The sequence below is a fragment of the Natator depressus genome, chromosome 9 (genome assembly GCF_965152275.1).
Source record: "Natator depressus isolate rNatDep1 chromosome 9, rNatDep2.hap1, whole genome shotgun sequence".
NCBI classification, from domain to species: domain Eukaryota; kingdom Metazoa; phylum Chordata; order Testudines; family Cheloniidae; genus Natator; species Natator depressus.
The window spans coordinates 40,875,694-40,901,634 of record NC_134242.1 but is presented as its reverse complement, the minus strand read 5'-3'; the positions used below and the strand labels follow the sequence as shown (position 1 = coordinate 40,901,634).

The window sequence follows — 25,941 nt, the reverse complement described above, 5'->3', positions numbered from 1 at the left end:
GCTTCCACTTGGAAATTTCTAGGCTCCAGTGCCCATCAGCTTCTGGGCAGAGTCATTCAAAGACACTGACCCTGCTAGCTGCAAACCCATTGTTCAGCTGGGGTAGAGCAATTCAGTGTTGATGGCCCTTAATGACTCTGTCACTGCTTCCTAGACACAGACTGTCCATTAGGTGTCAAGAATGAACACTGAAAGCCACAAAACAGGTTTCATTCAGACTGGAGACTGACATGTAACAAGACATTCACTAACCCAAAATAGAACTCATAAGATGACAGACATGTTCCACAATCTGTCATAGTTACTGTCTCATCACCCAACAGTAGGTAACAATAAAGTGGCACAAGGTAGATGAGGGAGTAATGAGAACAGAAGGGGCAGTGAGTTTGAAGTCTCCAAACTTTGAGTTCAGTGCGTGATGAGATGCTGTTTTTGGAACAGAGCTAGGAATGGAGAGAACTAGATGAGAGAAGGCGTCACATTCTGGGGTGCAATCCAGACCAGTGTGGGGCTGTGTCACCAGCTGCCCTGTAACTCTGGGCGCCACACAATGTTTTGCTTCTGTAGCTCCCGACCTGTGCTGCTCATAACCAGTCTATTAAGATGCAGGTCACACCCTGGGTGTCTGTGTATAGCTGCAGCCCTGATCCTGCAGTTTGCAAACAACACACCAGTCACACTCTAGCTTCCACAAGCCTTGGTTACCAGGGTAACCCCAACACACTCCCAGTCTTGGATTTTCCCCAAAACGTGTGTTCTGCAAAGCCGAGCCCTCTTCTGGACAATTCAGATATTACGAGTCATTGCCCCACGTAAAGAGTCAATATTCAACAGTTTGTTGCCTTAACTGAAGTTACCAAACAGTTTAGTTTATGCACAGCACTGGACTGGTTTGGATTAAAAAAAACAAACAATCAAGTTTATTATCAAAAGATGATATATTGAATGAACTTCAAAGCCTAAGAGATAAAGTTAGAAATGGTTACGAGCAACTAAAAGTGAAAATACATATAAGAGCCTAAAACTTAATCTATCAAGTTTTGGTTCAAGGCCTTGTTTATGATGGCCTTTTTCACTCCCAGTCTTCCAGCAAGATGGAGACTGACCCTTTTCTTTGCCAGGATCTCTTCCACAGACCCAAAGGCGCTGGTGCCTTTGTCTTCTTAGGTGAGAGAGATGACTTGGAGTTCTCCTCTTTCTTTTATAGTCCAGTGAATCTTTGAAGTGGATTTTTCTGAGGGTTTCCCTTGAAAGTAAAGTATATTTAAGCAGAGACTGCCCTCCTTTTCACCCCGTTGTGTTTGCTAAAATGAAAATTGTTCTGTTTCATGCGATCTCCTCCCCCTGCTATCTTGAAGATCCCATTTATTACTTATATGTAAGTTGAAGCAAGCAGACATTCCTTGGACCTGTCTAACAATATTTGCATAGGCAGGGCTGTCTGGTTTTGAACATTTGCTAATAATATCGTACAGGGGGAATTCATAACTTTACATATCACCATATCGACCACTGAATTATTAGTTCTCAAACGATACCCTCACAAGCCATATTTTGTACAAAGATTATTACAATGGTGTTGTGGCAGGACCAGCTCGCTCTTGCCTCTGCTCAAGCCCACAAACAGCGTAGAGCCCTTTTTGCTGGTAAAACACCCCATGCACTTTATTAACAATATTTGTTTCCACCACCCTTACACACCAAACAGCCTTAACCCCTACAGTCCTAGGGAGTCTAAGGCACCCTGGAGAGAGAGATCTCTCTCCCCTCCTTATCTTTTTGCAACACCCTTTCCCATATGGCCTTTTAGTTCTCAGCCCATCAATTAGGCACAGCTCTTCTTAATAAGGTCTGCTCTAGTAATCAGTTAAGAGTTGTTGTGGCTCAGCTGCTGTTGCCCAGCACTCTGTCACAGGTGTGTAGTGTGTGAATACAAGGGTGCTTTCGGTCACAGAAGGACAGAGCAACGTTATGATATTATAGTCCTCTATTGATGGATTATTAGCTACTAGTAATAAATGTAAGAAGGGCCTCTATAACCAACATATTGCACCAGAATATATCGAAGAAACCAGGATATATCGGAGACACAAAGAGGAAAAAAAAATCTCTAATATCATCTGATAAACATGAAGAGCTAGGAGACAGGTTGATTTGACTCCTGTGTGTCATGGACATGCTTTTTGTAAGTTTTTGAGGCATCATGCATGGAGTACATCTGAATATGGGGACAAGGCAGCAATCATACTTTGCCAAGAAGAAGCAGCAAGGTGTGAATAGTAAGTAATACTGGTTACAATAAAGCCTTTGCACACGTGTACAAGTTGGTAACTCTAGTGGTTCCCAACTGGTATTGCTGGCACTCTCTCTTGGGTGTCACCTCCCTCTTGAACAATGTCCTAACACAACAGCAACCATCTCATCTTCTTTCAGTCCATTTTCTCTCATTCCCCCCGGCCCCTTCTTTCTTTCCTTCCTTCCTCCTTATTTTTTTCTGCTGACTCTTCTCCTCTCAATACCTTCTCTGTTAACTCCAATCCTCCTCCTCAATCCTCCATTCTCCTGAAGACTATATGCTTCGGGGTGAGAGGGGAATCCACAGGAAAGTCACAGGTGAAGAAATGAGAGGCCATCAAAGCCTGCAGTCTTTTACATGCCAGCTACTCCTGCAGCCAGTTACCCTAGGGGCCACAATGGGAGCTTTACCATGCAACAACATGTTTACGGCATGTGCTGGGTGAATGGATCTGGGGTCCCTGCAGCTTCACTGATCTTCACTGTTCTTCTCTTTGGTCCTCCACTCCTCTTGAGCTTGTCTGGAGCACCCAGCTAGGAGACACCAACCAAGAGAAGATATACAAACCAGAATACTATCAAAAATATTTCAAAACACCAAATGTCAGGCAGCTTCTAGAATTGGCTTTTCTCACTGTCTACTGAAACCGCGTGAATTCATACAAACTATAAAGATGGCAGGGGAACATGAGCATCTGACAGAATTAGCATTAACAGATTGTGCCAAAACCCTTTTTCACAATCAGCACAAGTTCCAAAAAACACTTGCAGAACAAGGAGCTGTATCACATATGGAAAAAATCTATGTGTGAGGATTCATGACAAGTCAAATATGGTTTCACATGAGAAAAGATAAAATGCAGACTAAGAGATGCATTATTCTCATAGCTATTCAGTGGTGTATAGACACATCTACTGCATTTATGAAGTGATTTCATAAGACTTGTCTCCTGATATTAACGAAAGGATGAATCTCTTGACATCTGCTGATAAGAATGCAGTTATCACTGAAGATCTAAAGGAACTCAATAAAATGCCATTCCTAAAGTGGGAAAGTATACGAAATAGGAATATAGAGACTGCATTTGAAACTGAAGAGGTGTGCAAAAAGATGGGAAAAAATTACCAGAGATGATGTCAGTTATGTTACATAGTGATTACATAATTACACGGGTGATTCATGCCATTCATAACAGTGAAGCGGGACTGTGAAGAGAAACTGAACCATACTATTGCATAACTGCGATATAGCTCGTCTGACTCATCATTGAGCATACACAGCCAGGTAGCATCATTAACCAAAAATCTTTCTTCTACCTTCAGCTTGCTAACAACTTCACACCTTCTGAAGAAGGACCATGCTACAGAGTCCTTAACATTTGTTACTCAGAGAGAGCATTATTACAACTCCTGTATCCGTGTCTGAAGATGGAAGCAATGCAAAATACAGCAGACCATGGTCCCCCTTTAGTGAAACAGGCCTCTGTGGCACAGCATCACTGAGCTCCGACCCCGCCATAGGTTTCCAGTCTGGTTCTAGGTCATGGTCCTCATCTTCCAAGCCATCAATCGATCAGGACTCAGTTACCTCAGCAAGCACATCTCTATGCACATCCTGCCCAGATATCTTCACTCCTCTGGAACAATGCAGCAGACAAAGTGAAGGACAAAGCGTTTAAGCTTTCTGGGTAGAGGGATTCTACTGTGAAATGAGCTTCTGGAGGAAACTAACTCAGACTGTGACAAATGTCTAGGGCATGCTGCCAGACCCTTCTCTTAGAGAGTTCCCCACCACAGCCGGAATGATTTAAAAATGTCTATCTATCTGTCTGGTTACCTCAAGTAAAACTTGCCATAGCCCTGGGAGAAGATTCCACAAAGCTATTGGTATGCAGATCTAATTTACCTGGGAAGCACTTAGAAAGCACAGTCATGGTGCTACAGAAAACCATGACAGAGATAAAAATTACCCCCTTATTGCTTAGACTATTTATATTAGAAAATCTGTATGCATTAACAGGAGATACACTTAGATGGTCACCATCATAATAGTAAATTAAATAAGTGAACAACTGGTCTATTTGCTTTAACAGAAAGATGTACTATACAATGTGCATTACTCAATTACCTGTGCTGGCACTTGTCATAAATATAAAGGGAAGGCTAACCACCTTTAAATCCCTCCTGGCCAGAGGAAAAACCCTTTCACCTGTAAAGAGTTAAGAAGCTAAGATAACCTCGCTGGCACCTGACCAAAATGACCAATGAGGAGACAAGATACTTTCAAAGCTGGAGGGGGGGAAAAAACAAAGGGTCCTGTCTGTGTGTGTGATGCTTTTGCTGGGACCAGAGCAGGAATGCAGGTCAGAACTCCTGTAAAGAGTTAGTAAGCAATCTAGTTAGATATGTGTTAGATTCTGTTTTGTTTGAATGGCTGATAAAATAAGTTTTGCTGAATGGAATGTATATTCCTGTTTTTGTGTCTTTTTGTAACTTAAGGTTTTGCTTAGAGGGATTCTCTATGTTTTGAATCTGATTACCCTGTAAGGTATTTAAGGTATTTTACAGAGGTGATTCTTTTACTTTTTCTTTAATTAAAATTCTTCTTTTAAGAACCTGATTGCTTTTTCATTGTCTTAAGATCCAAGGATTTGGGTCTGTGTTCACCTATGCAAAAAGGTGAGGATTTTTATCAAGCCTTCCCCAGGAATGGAGGTGTAGGGTTTGGGGGGGATTTTGGGGGGAAAGACGTTTCCAAGTGGGCTCTTTCCCTTTTCTTTGTGTAACACTTTGGTGGTGGCAGCTTTTAACCTAAGCTGGCAAGAATAAGCTTAGGGGGTCTTTCATGAAGGTCCCCACATCTGTACCCTAGAATTCAGAGTGGGGAAGGAACCTTGACAGCACTGATTAAATGAAAAAGTAAAAAAAACCAAGTTACATCCCTCACAATACCAATCACCAAACATTAGCCCACTAACCCCACAACTTATCACACTGACACAACAACAGCCTAACTCATTCAATTTCAATTCAACAACACTATCACACATCAAAGAACTGAATGTCACACTGCAAAGCAAAACTTTCATTTCAATCTACCAAAGGTACATTTCTAATAAAATTTGGGCTAAACTGTGATTTAACAATCTGCCAGAGAAGACCAGGGAATGAACTGTGATTCAGACAGTCATAATTCATTTCCATGTTCAGTCCTAGCTTCAGGGAAAGCAATCAGCCACTGGCCTGTTCCAGTATCAGATTGTTTCCCACTTCACAGCACCTCAGCTGTGCTGCCTGCCATATTGGAGCAGATGACCCACTCCTACCCCTGCCCAACCTCTCTCTGTCCAACTGTACAGCAGGGGCAGCAGTAACCCAAAAGAAGGGAAGCCCACTTCAAACCTCCTTTAACTATTTAGTTCTGGTGCTCCTAGATGATTGAAACCCTTTAGTAAAACAAAGGCAGCTTAGCAATTCTCCATCCAGAAAACCACTCAGTTTCCTCTTAAAGCATGCTATTAGCATGCAATTGCTGCTCTCTAACCAATGCAGGTTAGCAGCATTTCTGGATCCCCATGTTTGACCAAACAATTCCTGCTACTGCTATTCTCCAACCACTTTCAAATGCGTTATCTCCCTACCCATTCTTCCCTCCCGCACACTTCTTTCCAATCAATTACTTATCCCCACTCCCTGACAATTTCTGGGAGAAAGCACTCAGGAATTAAGAATTAATCAATTTTAGGATTCTTTCCTTCCTAGCAGCACTGTGCTGCTTCAGATTCTTGCTTTCTTTTAGACTGCTGATTCTCTAGGCCACTATCCACTCCCGCTTAGCTGCTGAGACTTCCTAGCTTGCTGAAATTTTGACCTCCTGTCCCTCATGTAGACTGTTTTGCTAGAGGAGGAAAGTTCTACCCTTTAACGAATATGGGTAATGAGTAATTAAACTCACTTTTTTCCCCTTCCCACTTTTGCCTAGTAGTCAAAACTGCAAACTATACCATTTCTTCATATAAAATTACATCATCATAAAACTGCGAAATTTCAACATAAATGCTTCTTCTCCATTCCAAAGAAGGGTGCACTTTCACTGGAGCAAGCCTGCAGCAAATTTCCAAATTTCCAAATCTGCAAATGAGATCTTAAAACTGTTTACAAAACTATCTGCAGTTGTGCGAACACCTTGTTATGAAATCTCCACAGTGGGTAACTAGACTCAACAGGAGGAGGTAACAACATTAGGATTTCTTTATTTAACATTCCATCAAGTGTGTTATCAAAGACTCATGCTTAATTAGCAAAAAATAATACCATGAAAATGAGAAAATGTTAAAATGACAGCCAATCAGCCCTTAGTTCCGAGACTGGAAAATCCAACCTTCCTTTCATTTCAAATACTCCATGTTCCCCAAGAGGGCTGCACAAACTCCATCCTACTGACCTGTTTGATGAAGGTGATCTCTAGCCAGCTCAAATAAACGCATGTGCATGTTTGTGATGGGGTTAAAGGAGCCGCACGCAAGGAGAACAAGAGGTAGCCGGCTCTTCATCATGACCGATACTGCACACCGAGATCTTGACCGGCATTTCACCCTAAAGGAAAAATAACTATTAAAATAACTCTTGCCTCAGAGAGGTATTCCACAGCTGTTTCTCACAATAATAAATAATGAATTACCATTTTCAGAACTGTCCATCATTGGAACATTACTAAAATGTCAAGAGATCAGCAGACAGCACTATCAGAATATATGCCAGGTGAGTATTAAATCAAAAAACCCTATATTGGTACAGAAATTAAATCTATGGACACACCCCTAATAATGTTCTGGAAACAGAAAAGTTAGGAAAGTAATGCTACCAGAAAATAAAATGGTCTTCTGAACAAGATAATTGCTCTTGAGAGCTATCACCAAAACCTTCATGATCTTAATGTTTTTTACAAAACATACATTTTTGCATCATGACAGGTTTCAGAGTAGCAGCCGTGTTAGTCTGTATTCGCAAAAAGAACAGGAGTACTTGTGGCACCTTGGAGACTAACAAATGTATTTGAGCGTAAGCTTTCGTGAGCTCACACACACCCAGCCCTCTGACCTGACCCCTGCACTCCCCACACACCCCAGCCTCCTGCCCTGACCCCTGCACCCCCCACAACCCCAGCCCTGACTCCTGCACCCCCCACATACCCAGCCCCCTCACGCCCCATGTCCTAACTCTTGCACCCTCCACATTCCCATCCCCACCCCTTGCACCAAATGGGAGCTTCCCAGGTAAGCACTCCACACCCAAACCTCTTGCCCCAACCCTGAGCCCCCTCCCTCATTCTAGCTCCTGGCTAGACCTTGCACCCCAACCCCCAGCCCTGTGCTCAGTGCACTCCCACCCTCAGCTCAGTGCAGAGAGAGAGGAAGAGAATGGGCTAGAACCAGGGAAAAGATAGGTACCCACTCTATGTGGGTAGGGCCGGGATCCCAGACCGGCAGTGGGCTAAGCGGGGCTGGCAGCCAGAACCCTGGCTGGCAGGAGCCGGTGGACTGAACCCCAGACCAGCAGCGGGTTGAATGGCAGCAGGCTGAGCCGCTCAGCCCCTTGCCAGCCAGGGTCCCAGCCGCCGGCCCCTTGCCAGCCAGGGTCCCGGCCGCCGGCCCCGCTCAGCCTGCTGCCAGCCTAGGTGAACGGAACCCCAGGCTGGCAGCGGGCTGAGTGGGCCAGCAGCATAAGATCAGCATTTAAATTTAATTTTAAATGAAGCTTCTTAAATATTTTGAAACTCTTTTTTACTTTACATATGACAATAGTTTAGTTATAGAATATATAGACTTATAGAGAGACCTTCTAAAAACATTAAAATGTATTAATGGCACACGAAACCTTAAATTAAAGTGAATAAATGAAGACTCGGCACACCTCAAAGGTTGCCAACCCCTGATCTAGACCATCCCTGACAGGAATTTATCTACCCTGTTCTTAAAAATATCCAATGATGGAGATTTCACAACCTCCCTACACAATTTATTCCAGTGCTTAACCACTCTGACAGTTAGGAAGTTTTTTCTAATGTCCAACCTAAACAGCCCTTATTGCAATTTAAGGCTTCTTGTCCTATCCTCAGAGGTTAACACGAACAATTTACTCCCTCCTCCTTTTATGTACTTAAAAACTGTTATGTCCCCGTTCAGTCTTCTCTTCTCTAGACTAAACAAACCCGCAGACTAGAACGGGAGAATTACTTCCTGTGCCTTACTTACAAAACTCCTGCTAATACAAAAAAATCAATCATCATTCTGGGATATACGAATGTTACAGAGTTAAATATGAGTCAGCAGTGTAAGTGTACTCCCTATGCCATTATCTAAATCACTGATGAAGACACTGAACAGAATCGGATCCAGAACTGAGCCCTGAGGGACCCCACTTGATATGCCATTCCAGCTTGACTGTGAACCACTGACCACTACTCTCTGGGAAGAGTTTTCCAGCCAGTTATGCATGCACCTTATTGTAGCTTCATCTAGGTTGTATTTCCCTATTTCAGCGGTTCTCAAACTAGAGCCGCCGCTTGTTCAGGGAAAGCCCCTGGTGAGCTGGACAGGTTTGTTTACGTGCCACGTCCACAGGTTCGGCCGACTGCGGCTCCCACTGGCCGCGGTTTGCCGCTCCAGGCAAATGGGGGCTGCAGGAAGGGCAGCAGCACATCCCTTGGCCCATGCCACTTCCTGCAGCCCCCATTGGCCTGAAGCGACAAATCGTGGCCAGAGGGAGCCACGATTGGGCGAACCTGCATACACGGCAGGTAAAAAAAAAACGGCCCAGCCAGCAGGGGCTTTCCCCGAACAAGCGGCGGCCCTAGTTTGAGAACCACTGCCTTAGTTTGTTTATAAGAAGGTCATGTGAGACAGTATCAAAAGCCTTACTAAATTCAAGATATACCACATATACCGCTTCCCCCTATCCACAAGGCTTGTTACCCTGTCAAAGAAAGCTATTAGATTGGTTTGACGTGTTTGTCAACAAGGGTTGTAGCATGATTCAGGGATATGGTTACAGCACAGCTAGATCCATCTACACAGCAAGTCAAACCTGTGTTCAGGTTCTCCAACATGATTATTGTCGTAGTGTAGGTGACCCTTAATGATCCATAATGAGGAAGCCTCTTCTCCCCTTCACCGCCTGTTTTTACTCAGAACAGCTTAAATGTAATGATATGGCAATAAATATATTAAGCAGTACACATTTGCTGCCAATTTTTAAAGAAAGCCAAATTGCTGAAGTCACTGGCTAAGCACCTGGAACCAGAGTTTGTCGAAGTGCTAAACCACCTTCTGACAATAGTAGCCTCTTCTGCAGTGCAGAGAGGGAGTATTTTTTTTCATTTCAGTTTATTCAACTACTTCAGTCCAGTGACTAGTTCATTCAAAGTCAAGAAACTGAGTGGCAATTGAAAAAGCAGAAAAGCTTGTTTTCCTCTCCCAATCTATGAATAAAAACTAGGCGTGAGATGATGAGATTTACTAGTTCTAAAATCTTGAATGACATGGTGACCAAAAACAATCAGTTCAGTTCACAAACTACAGATAATACAGTACTTCCCTTGTTTAATGAATAGGTTAGTTTTAAATGCAAACCACGTTTTGATAAAATATTTTTCTTATGTATCCAGACCAATTAAGGTGGCTCTATTTACCTAATTAAAAAATCTGGTTTTGTGTATTTTTAATTGAATTTTAATTTCCATCCAAATAGAACTTGGAAAAAAATATTCATCTAGTAAATAAGATATAAGATTCACCATTTTCTAGCATAATAAAAAAGTAAAAATCTGAATACACATAAATCAAGCTATATATTTGCGTAAAAGAGTATAGACATAGCACAAAGAAGCACCATATTTAGTGTAAAGACTATATTTAGTTGCAAATCAACATGTCAGTGGTTCCTGACCAATAAGAATCAACCTTTCTTTAGGAAAATAACTAAAAAGTACAAATGCAAAACACATTTAAAATTCATGATTTAAATGATTAAAATCGTCGATCTCAATCAATCCACCCTATTGCCAGCCTGTCTAAGCATTCACCAAAGGCCCCAAATTTTTGCTGGATGAACTCTGCTGCCCTCCCTATATTGGCAGCAAATCAATCAACGCTTCTCCCCCCCACCCCCCGACCCCCGGCCAATAAATCAGTTCAAGCCAGGCCAAGTTGTCGTTACTGGGGATCACCTGGCCTCAATAACTCAATTTATGCTGTTCCTCCCCAGCCCAAGCCTCCACGGTGCCCTGTGCGCAGACGGCAGATGATGTAAGCACTACAAACACACAGAGCCCTCCTCTGGAGTGGTTGTGTCCCCCACTCCTCCTGGGGCTCCCTATTCCTAGGAACAACCGCGGCAGCCACACTCCCTTCTGCCAGCAGAGGCAGTGACACCAGAGCTGTTTCTTTGCAGACTTAGGAAGACATTACTGCATTGGTTATACTTGGTTTATGCTTCACAGCTTTCTTTTGCCCCCACGAAGGTTATAAATGGAATTTATTTTTAATGAAAGTGTATTTATATTCCACAGAAGTGGATGGTTCCTTCCCACCTGGGAAAGATTTCTACATTCCCTGGAAAGCTCAGTCCCTGGTTTTACATATTTATACTTCACGGACTCTAAAGGTGGACTCAAAAAGTACATTTTTATTGGTAATAACCAGACAGCACTGCTAGTACAAACCAAGTATTTATTTTCATTTTGACTTAAAAGTGCCACACAAAATAACACCCATGCAGAGCTCTAAGCTCCACTGACATCAATTTAAATGCACAATAATGAGGAGTTACAAAGCAACTCCTCCTACAACCCAACACATTGCATCCTTGCACAGCCATGAAGCTAAGGGTAGCCTAGAATTCCTCCTTACCTGTAAGGGGTTAAGAAGCTCAAATAACCTGGTTGGCACCTGACCAAAAGGACCAATGGGGAAAGAAGATACTTTCAAATCGGGGGAGGAGGGGAAGAGTGGGAAGGCTTTGTTGTGTGTATTCTCTTGGGAAGCAGAGAAGCATCAGGTCAGAAAACTCCTTTTCCTATAAACCATCCTAAAAGTCTCTCATATTACAAAAATTGTAAGTAAAAGCCAAGCAAGGCGTGTTAGATTATCTTTTGTTTTGCTTGTGAATTTTTCCTTTGCTGGAGGGAGGTTTATTCCTGTTTTTTGTAACTTTGAAACTAAGCCTAGAGGAAGTTCTGCTGTGGTTTTGAATCTTTTATTACCCTGTAAAGTTATTTTACATCCTGATTTTACAGAGATGATTTTTACCCTTTTTTTTTTTTTAAATAAAATCCTTCTTTTTAAGAACCTGACTGATTTCTCTATTGTCCTAAGACCCAGGGTTTTGGTCTGCGATCACTTTGTAACCAATTGGTTAGGATATTATTCTCAAGCCTGCCCAGGAAAGGGGGTGTAAGGGCTTGGGGGGGCATTTTGGGGAAATAGGAACTCCAAGTGGTCCATTCCCTGATTCTTTGTTAAATCACTTGGTGGTGGCAGCATACCCTCCAAGGGCAAAGAATTGGTGCCTTGGGGAAGTTTTAACCTAAGCTGGTAGAAATAAACTTAGGGGGTCTTTCATGCGGGTCCCCACATCTATACCCTAGAGTTCAGAGTGGGGAGAGAACCCTGACAATCCTAATCAACACTCAGCAGGCCCCACATGAATTAAACCTCCCAGCCCATCTTGTCCCCAAACAGAAAACCCACCCCCAAGGGCTTTAGCCCTTCTTGACAGCCCACTCAAATAGATGGGCTTTGCAGTGTGCTTGGAAGGCAAGCAGGCTTAGGTTATTTCAGACCAAGGGAGGGAAGGGAGATGCATTCCAAACGGGAGGTGCCCTCATGCTGTCAGCACCTTCTCTTTTAAACCAAGGGGGGGAGGGGGGACAGCACAAGAGTCCCTGCTGGTCTAATTGCACCAATATCATCTTCCCTTCATCTCTAATCTGGCAAATTTTGCTGGACATAAAGGTTCCAATCCCCTGAGCAGCTTTAGATAGCTGTCATTAAAAACAAAACAAAAAAAACTTCCCAAAATGAAGGACACCCCCCCTTTCCACTTATTGCACCCCAATTCAAGCAAAATTAAATCCTAGGGCACATAACAGTTTTCCTGCAATGTTAAATCATGACCACTTAAACCCCAATATTTTGTAGCACCACATGGCTAGGAGCTGAAGCTTTATGCCACTGGAAAGAGGAGATTTCTAGCTTCCTAGTGTGACATAGCGTTTGTATCTACCCCAGATTAAGTATCTAAAGAAGACGTGTGCCAGGAGAGGAAAACACTCAAAATGAACTTAAGACTCAGGCCTGGTCTACACTACAATGTAAGTCACCTTGTATAGAACTATTTGTGCTCATGTCTACATTCAACTTTTTCTTTGGCTGACACAAGCACCTCACTACAGCGATGCAATAAAACCCCTCCTCAAATTGCATAGAGCCATGGTTGACCTACCGAGGTCAACAGTGTAAGTGAGGATACTTACTGCTGGGGAAATTCTGCGCCACTGTGCATGCACAGAATTTATGTCCCTCACAGATTTCTTTGTTCCCCTGCAGAAAGATGACTTTCTGATGGGGAAGCCACAACAGTCATGCAACCCTCCCCAGCAGTATGATTTGGGTGCCCAGGGCAGCCAGCAGAGAGGTAAATCACTGTGAGGCAGTAGGCAGGACTGGGGAAGACCCAGCTGGTGGCTCCTACCTTGCACCGGGCTCAGCTGCTAGTCCTTCATGGGGGAGGATGGGACTTCCTCTTCCCCTGCATGGCATCCGGGTCCGGGTCAGACCAACCCCCAGATTTCTCCCCCAGCTGCAGGAAGCTCTTCAAACTCCCCCCACACCAGCTTCCAGCATCCATAGCTCCTCAGCTGCAGGGGAAGGGATCCCTCTATAACCCCGCCCAACTCCCATGCATCCAGAACCCCTCATACCCAGACCCTCCCACCAAGCCTCATGCCCCCACACTCAGAACCCCCCCCAAAAAGCCCCACTCCCTCTGCACCTGAACCACCCCCACAAGCCACCTGCACCTGGATCCCAACCCCACTGAGACCCACTCCGCCAGCATCAGGACCCCCAACTAGGCCCCCCACATCCAGACCCTCCCGCTGAGCCCCAATCACCTTCACCTGGACCCCGCTGCAGAATCCCATTACCATTGCACCCAGAAGCCCCCAACAAGCCCCTGTGGATCCAAATCCCCCCCTCCCCCCCAATCTGGATCCTCCACTGAGCTGCCCACACCCAGATAGCCTCCACATCTATTTGACAAATAAAATTTGTAGAATTTTAAAATATTCTGCGCATAATTTTTACTTTTTTTTTTTCCCACAGAATACCCTCAGGAGTAGATACTATATAACTTGTGTTGACCCTAAAGGTCCTCCAGCAGCTGTCCCACAATGCCCCATTCCTTGCGACAGCGATCGCTCTGGACTGGTCGCAAAACTTTAAACTTCACTGCCCTGAGGTCACAGAGGACAGATGTAATCCCTGCCCCCCATCCCCCCGCATGTTTTTGAAATGCCTTTTCCTAATCACTCCTCAGCGAGTACACCTAGCAGCTCGCCCTTGTTGCATGCAACTGCCTAACAGTGACAAGCGCCTACCTGGAGTAAACAGGAAGTACTGGATCTCCTGGGCCTGTGTAGAGAAAGGATTGTGCAAGCACAGCTACAGACCAGCCATAGAAACGTGAACATCTACAACTAGATTGCATGGGGGATGCAGGCAAAGGGGTACAACAGGGATCAGTAGCAGTGCCGCGTCACAGCAAAGAAACTTCGCCAGGCATACAACAAGGCCGAGGAGGCCAACAACAGATTTCATGCTATGAAGCAGACCTGCCGCTTCTACAAGGAACTGCATGCCATACAGAGGTAGAGCCGACATCTGCCTTTTAGTCCCCTATTGGATTAGGCAGGGGGGCAGGGGAAATAGAAGGAAGAGGACTAGGGAGGACATGTTCTGCAAGATTCTCAAGCCACTGCTGCACTGGACCGTGACCAAAGGGCTTGGAAGGCCAATGTGTCTGACAACATGGAAAAAGGGAGGACAAGAAAAAGACCCAGAAGTCTCAGCAGGACAAGAAGAGGGAAATGCATCAGGACATGGGTCTTCTGAGGCAGCAAATCCAAATGCTGTAGACCCAGGTTGACCTACAGGCTTAAAAAATCCGAGTTTTCACCCTTTGCAGGCTTTAGAGAACACCATGGTCGCTGCTCCCTACACTCCTCTAACATACCACGTGGTATCTCAGTGCACATCATTACCCCTCCACTCTATGCTAGGGAACAGCAAGAAAAAACACAGTTTACATACACTGACCTGTGAGAAGCACGGTTGGCGTATGCGTACAATGGACTATAAGCATGGTTGGCGTATGTATACTCAAATGTACTAATGTTTATTTCCTTTCTAATTTTATATTTTCACCCACTAAATTATGTTAAAAATTTGTATAACATTGCCTGGGGGTTTGCACACTGGTTTTCCATATTGTTTTTTCCCCACTCAATAAAGTTCTATTTTTGGAGAATCAAATTATCTTTATTACTTCACAACCAATACTGCAATAATGCATAGCGGTAGTCAAAGCAAACAGTACTTGTAAACATATAGCAAGCACCACATAATGCATAGCTTCAGGAAAACACCTAGTCACATTTACAAACCCGTACAACAAGCATTACACAGTTCTTAGCAGCACCCATAAAACACCAGCACAGAACACTATCGTAGCTGACCACTGAAGTGCTCTTTCCAACCTTCTTCAACCACACAACTCCAAGTTGGGCTCTTGTAATAGTCCTTGTGTCTCGCTGTTCAAAGTCAGGAATCAGCTGCTCTATCTCTACCCTGGTGGCAGCTTTCCCCCTCCATAATACCTATGAAGCAACAAGACACAAGAAGCAGTGTAACTGGTCTACAAACCCCACACTGAGCAGAGGCAGAAGGGAGAGGAGAGCCTCTTCTGCTTACAGGCAAGCACCCTGACCCCACCCTCATGCAGCTGCCACAACTGACTATCATGGAGGCTGGCACTCACAACTGCAACCAATATAGGTCTGCTAGAAAAGGAGGGAGCTCAAAGAAGGTAGGAAGGCATAAAGGCCTGGGATAGCAAAGGGAACCGCAGCCAACGGGAGCGGTGGGGGCAGTGCCTGCAGGTGGAAGCAGCGTGCAGAGCTGCCTGGCCACACCTCCGCCTAGCAGCTGAGCAAGGGGGATGTTGCTGCTTTGGGAAGCCCCCAGGTAAGCACTGCCCAGAGCCCGCCTCACTCTATCCCAACCCCCTCCCACACCCAAATTCTTCTGCTGGGGTGGGAGGAAGGTGCGTAGCCAGGTAGGGAAACTGCTGGCCTGCCAACCCCTCCCCCCAGCAGCTGCAGGGGTCCCGGGCTGCACGATGCCACTCCCCTGACCCCCAAGCACCCAGGCTTCCCTCCCCAGATACCCCCGTCCCCAAGTTTTAGTCAAGGGTAAACAGTAAAAGTCATGGACAGGTCACAGGCTGTGAATTTTTCTTTTCTGCCCATGACTTTTACTAAAAATACCAGTGACTAAAACGTAGCCTTAATTACTCAAAGTTTTATATTAATAAGCAATCTATTTGTCATAAAACATTTCCTGAATCTTTTTTGTTATCTGTATTGTTACAGACATACTTGCTGACAGATATTTGAAATAAATTACCAAAATAATTGAAACTGGCATGATTACATTGTGTTGTTTTGACAAATAAAATATGCAGAATTTTAAAATATTGTGCACAGCATTTTTAATTTTTTGGAACAGAATTCCTCAAGGAATAAAATGCCAATCCCTTCTCCACTGTCAGTGCAGCTCTCATTTTGGTGTCCCTGCCCTGGAGGGCTGGGGCAAGCCCGGCACACAGATCTAGGAATGTGGCTTTTTACATCTGAAAGTTCTGCAGCCATTGCTCGTTGACCCAAATCTACACTATGATACAATCCCACCAATCAGTGCTCATTTCTCAGGCCCAAAAGCAGCACTCCGCCATCTGCAGCTCCAAGACCACCACCAACAACCTTAAATTGTTTTTCGCTGTCCCTCAGTAAACTGACCCCCAAAGACATTCTAGGGGGGTTGTGAAATCCCCATCACTGGAGATTTTTAAGGGCAGGTTAAACACACGCCTGTCAGGAATAGTCTAGATAATACTTAGTTCTGCCATGAGTGCAGGGGACTGGAATAGATGACCTCTCAAGGTCCCTTCCAGCACAGGCGCCAGCTTCTAATTTTTCCCAGTGGTGCTCAACCCCCACTCAGCCCCAGGCCCGCTCCCACTCCACCCATTCCCCCAAGTCCCCACCCTGCCTCTTCCCACCCCTGCTCCACTCCCTCCCCCTAACACACCCTGTCCCCACTCCTCCCCCTTCCTCCCTCCCAGTGCCTCCCCCACACCACAGCGGCGGGAGGCACTGGGAGGGAGGAAGGGGGAGGAGTTGATTGGCAAGGCCATCAGCAGGCAGGAGTGGGGGGAGGGAGGGAGGAAGGGAAGGTTGGCTGCTGGTGGGTGCTAAGCACCACTTAATTTTTTTCCATGGGTGCTCCAGCCATGCACAAGCCCTCAGGATAAGCATGCACAGTGCCGGTGCAAGTAGTCAAGTATGCACATGCCCGAGTGACTTACAAACTTCAGCAGATGTATGCTGACATAATGTGAGCTGACCAAAGTTTGTAGTGTAGATATGGCCACAGGAATAGCCCTGATTCAGCAGTCAGGGTACCTGACCCAGTGCCAACCCCTAAACACAGAACAAGGCAGGTTAGGATTTGCACTAATTGAGATAGTGTTATCCTTTCTTGAAGCTGTCTACGCATAGAGATATGCACTAATACAGGGGGTCCCTTGTATACACTTGGGTTGCGCTCTTGGAAAGGGCGATGGATACTGAAACGACATATACCAGGGAATTTTTCCCCATAAGAAATAATGGAATAAGGGGGGGGATGCATTCACAACTTCACCACACCCACCTATGACAATGCTCTTTTCGCCTAAACAGTGTAGCATTTTACAATGACAGGTTCTACAGTACACATTTTACACATAAAACATTGAAGAAAATAATGTAGAACCCTACTAATGCCGTTCAAACACATAGAACATTTTATTATAGTAATACAATACAGTAATACAGTATAAAACAGTGTCAATTACACTAAACTTAGGTAGGGTAGCTAAGTTTTCTTGGGCTGGCTTTTCCGTGGCTGCCTTTTGGTTGCAGAAGTCTTAAAAAAGGATTTTATTGATATTTGCTCTCCTGCATGAATCTTTGAACGATAGATCTCCCTGTAGCAAGCCACTGCATCATTGAGAGCCCTTCAGACTTTGGCAGACCATTCACGGAAAGGATTTCCATCATCTCATCCAGCAATCCAAAGAAACGGGAGAATTTCTTTGTTGTCAGACTCCTGGCTTCCTGCCCTACGTCATCATCATTCTTGCTTTTTTCGGATATCCATTATTGGTCCAGCTCAATCAGTTCCTCATTTGCTCACCATGAGACTCCAACAACTCCTGTACACCCTCCTCCTCCACCTTCTCGAAGCCGACATTCTTCGCCAACTTGACAATTTCTTGCTCGAGAGCAGGAATGACATCAAATCCCACAAAGCTGCAGACAGCGTCTGGCCATGCACAGCGCCAAATGCCATATATACATTGGGAAGTGACCTCTTCCCATGACGCGGCAACGTTTTCCATGACATTCAAGATGTTGTAGGACTTCCAAAACTCCTTTACACTGGGCTTTCCTTCACCGGCTGTCTCCTTAATCAGCATGGAGAACGTTCTCCGTAGGTAATAAGCCTTGACCGTGGCCGGTGGATGCAAGTACAGTACTGTACTATACAAGAGGGGAACATGTTCTAATTTATATCAGTCCCGATCCGTGAAAACGACAGATATGCAAATCAGGACCAACATAAATCGGAACATGTTCCCCTATAGATGAGCGATGGATATCAGAAACAACGGATAAGTGAGAGATGTATACCAGGGACCCCCTGTATAGCTACACTGACTGCTGGATGAGGTTATTCTCAGGTGTAGACAAAGCACACATTTGCACAACTTTCTGTATGACATTAATTAACTAAAGGCTTAAAATCAAGCAGAGTTATAGCAAAGAGAACAGGATGAAGAGTGTTAACTGCCTTTTCATCTAAGCTCCTGAGAGAAATCAAATGCAAGGGAAATGTTAACTTTAACTACTATTATAAAAAGGAAGGATTTGACCTCCCAGATTCGAGGCAAGATTGGGCACTTTACCTTTTCCCCAACGGGGAGTATGTCAGCTGTACTGATGGAGCTAAAGAACTGAAAAACAAATGTGCTTGTTTTAGAAAACTACTGAGAAGGCTCTAGGCCTGAATGGAAATAGATCATAAGTTCTACAAAAGCTGTTCAAGCTAGAGTGCAACTGACTAGACACTCTTTCTCCTGAAAAAAACCCAAGCTCTCACTCTTTACATCAACAGAAAAAATCTTCCAGTACCAAGACGAGGAAAAAGAACTTTAAACACCACAAATTTCTCTTGAGCAATGAGCCTTATGTCTACCCCAATGTAGACACATGTTCTTTTAGAATTTACTGAGTTCTGTTGTTGATATGGCTTCAAATACCTTTAAACTTTCAATAAATATAAAACATCTCGTTTACTTACATGCATATACAGTAGAACTGCCTTAACCAGTCACACAGAGTAGAAATAAACTTGTCAATTAAATGACTATCTCAACTGTCAAATCCTTACACTTTGTGCCAGGAGGCTGATATTTATTTCATCTGTTACATAAAAATAAGCATTGTATAAACCATTAAAACAGTTCTGAATAGAACATTGTTTCACTTGTTTAATCGCAGGGATGTAGCATTTAGTAAAAGCCTGCACCAATTTAACTATATGTCAACAAACACCAATTTGCACCTGTTAGTTAATGTAAATAAGTGTGCAAACATCACCAGGTGCAACATCTATATAGTGCTTAGTCAGTGAAATCAACTATGCTGAATTTATTCCCCAGCAACTGCTCTGATTAAATGGGTGTGCCGTTAACGGTTTTCAGAAAAAGATACAATTTGCACCCCCTCTCCTACATACTCTATCTTAGAATTGAAAGAGAGAGAGGAATACGTCCTTTTGAGGGAAGTTGTGCACAAGTAATTCAACAATTTTAACTGCAGATACATGTTTGTTTTGTTTTGCAGGCATCTAAGAGGAGATACATACCAGCCAGTCACAAATACATTGCAGTCTGAGAGAGTTCTATAGGAAATAAAACAAATAGTTGGGGAGGATAACCTTGTGGCTAAAACTGAGTGCTGTCAGGAGTTCTGGGTTCTATCACTAGTTATGTTACAGAGTACCTATGCGACCATGATCCTTACAATAATTTATGGGCTTATTTTCAGAGGTTCTGAGGTTGCAATACTCCCACTGACTTTAATGGAAACATCAGTCATTCACCACTTCAGAAATTCACATCCTTATCCATCTCTTTATCTATAAAATGGGGATAATATTTAGCTACCGTCCAGAGGTGATGTTAGGCTTACGCAATACATAGCCTCAAAGCTGTCCAAGATGTGATTTCTAAGATAATGATTTTATTTCTTAAGTCCCATACTATACCCTTCTTCCAGATTTAAAACTACTACACTTATTTATGGTTTAAACTAAAGCTTTAATATGTAAGAATACAGTTCCTTTCATCCAGGGATCTCTAAACACATTCATTATCTATGTGCTCATCCAAACATCCCTGTAAGGGAACTTAGGAGAATGCTTTACTCCATACTTAAATGCAACCAGCTCTGCAGTAGCTACTTAATGTACAGTAGCCCTACACAGAAATTTAAGACAAGAAATGAAGAAAAATACTCTATTCAACTGAAACTGCAGGGGAGATGCACGTAGGTAGAATTAAATTACCTTGGAGAAATCTGAACTCAGGAAACACCCCTACTTTTACAAAAAGTAATATGTGAATTTTAATGGAAACAAAGGCTTAGAACTTGTGTTTTATGTCTCATACAACAGTCCAGTGCCCCTTAACAATATACCAGGGCACTGATTCAGTACTGACAGAGTGAAGAGTCCCACCTGCTGAACTGCCAAACAGTTTCCATGATACTTAGGGCATGGCTACACTTGCAGCTGTAGAGCACTGTGAGTTAAACCAGCCCCCGGAGAGCGCAGTAGGGAAAGTGCTGCAGCGTGTTCACACAGTCAGCTGCAAGCGCACTGGCGTGGCCACATTTGCAGCGGAACTGGGAGCTGTGTATTATGGGCAGCTATTCCACAGAGCACCTCTTCCCATTTTGGTGCTGTGGCTTGTGGGAAAGGGTCAGCGGGGTGTGAGGCATTCTGGGTCTCGTTCCAACCCCCCGTGATGCATCGCTTCGCATCGCAGCAATCCCTGTGCTTCTATCCACATTTGGCACCATCTTTCAATGTTTTTTGTACCGTGCGCTCTGTCTTCCCTTTAGGTCTGCGGGAATGGAGCCCGAAGTGCTGAGGAATATGCTGATGGGTCTCGCCAGCATGTCACGTTTGGCAGTTGAGTTACTCCTTAAGCTACAAACTGACAGTGAGGAGTCTGACGATGATGTCAACTCGCGTAATGCATCCGACACAAGATTGCTTGTGGCATTCACGGACATGCTCACCACCATGGAATGCCGCTTTTAGCTCGGGAAACAAGCACTGAGTGGTGGGATCACATTGTCATGTAAGTCTGGGATGATGAGCAGTGGCTGCAGAACTTTCAGATGAGAAAAGCCACTTTCATGGGACTAAAAAGAAAAGGAGTACTTGTGGCACCTTAGAGACTAACCAATTTATTTGAACATAAGCTTTCATGAGCTACAGCTCACTTCATCGGAGTCTCTAAGGTGCCACAAGTACTCCTTTTCTTTTTGCGAATACAGACTAACACGGCTGTTACTCTGAAACCTTTCATGGGACTGTGTGATGAGCTCACCCCAGCCCTGCAGGGCAAGGACATGAGATTGAGAGTTGCCCTGCCAGTGGAGAAGCAGGTGGCTATTGCAATCTGAAAGCTGGCTACTCAAGACAACTACTGATCAGTCGCTATCCAGTTTGGAGTGGGAAAGTCTACCGTTGGAATAGTGTTGATACAAGTTTCCAGGGCCATTAATTACATCCTGCTCAGAACCACCATGACTCTGGGCAACGTGCATGACATTGTGGCTGGCTTTGCACAAATGGGTTTCCCTAACTGTGGAGGGGCGACAGATGGGACGCATATTCTGGCACCAGCCCACCTAGCCTCCAAGCACGTTAATCGGAAGGGGTATTTCTCTATGGTTCTCCAGGCACTTGTGGATCACCGTGGGCATTTCACTGACATTAACGCAGGCTGGCCCGGAAAGGTGCATGATGCATGCACCTTTCGAACCACTGGTCTGTTCGGGAAACTGCAAGCTGGGACTTTCTTTCCAGACCAGAAGATCACCGTAGGGGAAGTTCAAATGACCATTGTGTTCCTTGGAGACCCTGCTTACCCATCCATGTCGTGGCTCATGAAACCCTGAACAGGGAGCCTTGACAGCAGCCAGGAGTGGTTCAACAACAGGCTGAGTCAGTGCAGAATGAGTGCTACAGTGGCACAACTGCATCCCTGCATCTGTGCTGCTGCAGGACTGTATGTGTAGCTTGTTATCTACCCATTTTCTATGTAGTGAGATTTCTGCTGTTATGAACTTATGACGATAGAAGTTTAAACGGCCGCTGGCACTGTCCGTATGGGAAGTTGGACCTGGCTGATGACAACATCCCCATGGTTATATCCGCGTGCTGTACACTCCATAACATTTGTGAAGGGAAGGGTGAAAGACTCATCCAGACATGGAACTCGGAAGTTCAACACCTGGAGGCTGAATTTGAACAGCCAGAGAGTAGGACTATTAGAAGGGCCCAGCACGGGACTGCAAGGATTAGGAATGCGTTTGATAGAACAATTTGAGGCTGAAAGCCACCAGTAATGTTTGGTGCCCTTCATGGGAGTGAGGAGCGGTGGTTCCAATGTTAGTAGGAATCTACTACACTTGCTACACTGACTTGCAGTGCCTGTTGCTTTCCTGGGCTATGGTATCTTTTACTTAATGCAATAATAAAGAATGTTTTCAAAGCCAAAAAATCCATTTATTGGAAAGAAACATAACTGCTTGGGAACAGAAAGGGCAAGGGGGTGGGGTGGGAGACGGTTCAATCACAGATTTGCACATGTCTTGTTCTCATACTCAGCCTTCCTGTCTGGAGTGCTGTGCAATGAGTGCTGCACTTCAGGCTGGCTAAAATGCATGGTGATAGGGGTTCAGTGCAGTGGGTAAGGGTCGTAGTTTGCAGGGCTGGGTGATGAAGCTACAGGTGTCGGAGGCAATAAGATCCTGGATGTGGGGGAAAGTGGGTTGGAGGTGACATGGGGGCACAAAGGAAAGAGTTTTGGGACAAGGGCTGCATGTGGGGGGGAGGGGGGAAGGACGCGGTAGTGCTCTGCCTGCATTGCTACGAGTGCCTGTATCGCTACGAGTGCCTGTATCGAGTCCGCTTGGCGCTCCATAATGCTTAGCAGCCGCTCCATGCTTTGGTGCCGGCAATCCGCATTCTGATGGCTGACCCTCCTTTCACTCTCCTGCCACTCCTGCACTTTTTGATTTTCATTAAGGGACTACTGCATTACTTCATGCAGCATGCCCTCTTTGCTTCTACGTGGCCTCTTCCTAATTCTTTGGAGTCTTTCAGCCGGTAATAACAAGGATGGCCGAGATCTAAAGGTTGCATCTGTAAACCCAAAATGCAACACTTAACAGACGCAGCATTGTTCACACCAAACAGAGCAATGATTCGCCCATACCCAAAGACAAGCACAGTCTACCCAAAAGCAGAATTTGTCTATCCCAAAGCGAGCCCACATAACCCACAGGAGCCCCAAATGGTGAGTAAGAACACAGGGTCAAGGGGGACTGATTGTTTCACTGCCATACTGTCCTCTGGGGCTCTGTGCCTTGGGGAGAGCTAACAGCTGCAGGGGTCCGCTGAACTGAACACTGTACCCACGTTTTCCACAGGAGTTCGTCCTGGAAGATATCTCGCTGCTGAGGGTGACCTGGGAAGCAAGGGAGGGTCTTCTACTACAATGCGGCTTCAGCCCTGGCCCATATGCAGCTTGCCTGTGTGCAGCAATGGTCCCCCCGCCCCACACGGCACAGTGGTGTGGACTGTTAAGCTTGACTGGGACAAGGAGCACAGTAGCACTCCCAAGGAACCTGCGCAAGTACATTGCCCAGCTTCTGCATGAGACCTTTGAAGAGATCACTGAGACCGATTACCGCGATGTGAGAGAGCACATCAACGCTCTATTCCACATCCAGCCCTAACCCTCCTCGCCCCAAGAGCCTGCACCGAACAACTTCCTTCCCAAAATAAAAGCCGCTTACCGGGCACCTCCTCTGGTGTTTATCCTTCCCCAGGCACCAGCTGCTGTGACTGGCTACCTTCCTTCTGGCTTGAGAACAGCTCCTGGCTGCATGCATCTAGGGATGCCGGGGTGTCTCCCCCCTCCTCAGCACCCTCACTCCCGCTTTCCTCCTCCTCCTCCTGCCTTGTTGAACTGGGCTCTGAAGTGTCCATGGTGGAGGTGGGGTCGCCCCCAAGTATTGCGTCCAGCTCTTTGCAGAAACAGCAGGTCACAGGGGCAGCACCGGAGCTGCGGTTTGCCTTGCGGGCTTTGTGGTAGACATTCCGCAGCTCCTTCACTTTAACCCTGCACTGTTGTGCATCCCGGTCATGGCCCCTTTCCATCTTGACCCTTGATATCTGCCCGAAGGTATCATAATTCCTACGGCTGAAGCGCAGCTGGGACTGGACAGCTTCCTCCCCCCAAACACTGATGAGGTCCAGCACCTTGCTATTGCTCCATACTGGGATTATCTGGCGCCTGGAGGCATGGTCACCTGGAAATATTTGCTGAGAATCTTGCTCAGCAAACAGGAAGGGGATTTTCAAAATTCCCAGAGAATTTAAAGGGCAGGTCTGATGGTTGGTCACCTGACGGCAGGGCAAAAGAGTTCAAAGTGATAACCAGAGTGGCTAGAACAGGCATTGTGGGACACTTCTGGAGGTCGATAAGAGTGCATTAACAGAGCAGGGTGTCCACACTGGTGCTGTGGCTCTCCAGCGGGGGTGCAGCAAGCATTATGCTTCTCATCGAGGTGGATTACCAGGAGCGCTCCAGCCGTGGAGACCGGGCGCTCTAGGTGCCTTGCCAGCGTGGACGCGTCATGAGTTAGGGTGCCCAGGGCTGCTTCAATGCACTCTAACTCACAAGTGTAGCCATGCCCTTAGTTTCCCATCCAAATACTCACCCAGGCATGGCCCTGATTAGTTGGTTAAAACATATAGGACCAGAGCACAGGGTGGTATGACTACAGAATTGCAATATATAGTGTCGATTCACTCTACTATTTTTCTACAGTAAATTTGGGAAACAGAACTATTCAAATGTGTCCTAAAAAAACTCTAGCTGTTATACTCTATTATGCATCCATCATTTTTTAAATTATGGCTTGTCACTGGAAAAACTTTTCTTTTAAACTGTTGGTGCTAAAAGGTGAGAGGCAACGCAAACAACAAAGCCTGGCATTTGCAGCTCAGCTAGCCAGACCATTTTATTCAGCAAGAAACAAAAATATTAAGTTGCATGGTAGCATTTTATGATTGTGCAATTACCGCACAGCAAACCAGATTCAATTCTGCTCTGCTGCATGACAAAAATGGCAATCATTTAAGATAAGGTTACATTCCCATGTAGTTCTTTTTCCAAATAACTGCTGGGCTTCAAAACCATCTTGATATGCTTAAAGTTATTTGCTGCTACATTGCTTAAAAACTGCAAGACAGCAGAGCACAAGCCCATTCAGCTGCTTACTGCCCAGGTATCATATATAGGAGATATGTGTGCCTCAAAGCACCACAAGGTCTAGGAGCCTGAAATCCCATTAGTAAAAAAATAAAATAAAAAAAAGTGCCTTGGGAATGCTAGAAAAAAATATTTCTACTGCATTTGTGAAATAAGGGTAATTAAAGCAACAGATCAGAGGAAGAGATATGCATGTCATGTTTGAGGTTTAAAAGGATTTTTTAAAGTACTTTATTGTCTATGATATTATAGCTTTGATAATTTGGCTCTGATGGCTCTGTAGTATGAAAACACCTTTATATTTTACTACTGAGAAAAATAAGGATGCAAGCTTGAGAGTAACAATATTGCTAAGAGATCATTATTATATACAGGCTCAAGTATCACCACAGTAAACGGTTTCGTATACTCATTCAAAAATGTGCTTTTCAGGGTATTCCAATTCAGATGTTCAAAAAATCACTTCACAAAAAGTTACGATTCGTTACAATTAACATTTATCGGTAACTCTTTTGGACTACTTTGCAGGTAAGGCAGCCTTGCAAAACCATCCTGAAAATTTACCAGCCCAGGCACAAAATCTACTTGCCCAATTAGACCATGATGGTGTGCATAAGAAAA

At 44.8% G+C, this 25,941-nt stretch overlaps 1 protein-coding gene across 2 annotated transcripts in view; it reads right to left on the bottom strand.

The window, feature by feature from the left end:
* The window catches only part of NMNAT3 (nicotinamide nucleotide adenylyltransferase 3), an 81,511-nt gene that overhangs the window by 41,941 nt on the left and 13,629 nt on the right, over window positions 1–25,941 (bottom strand). For both annotated transcript variants that reach the window (XM_074963964.1, XM_074963963.1), the window contains exon 2: window positions 6,740–6,891. In XM_074963964.1, the coding sequence (XP_074820065.1) occupies window positions 6,740–6,851 (112 nt within the window). In that variant the 5' untranslated portion in view covers window positions 6,852–6,891. The remainder of the gene's footprint in view (window positions 1–6,739; window positions 6,892–25,941) is intronic.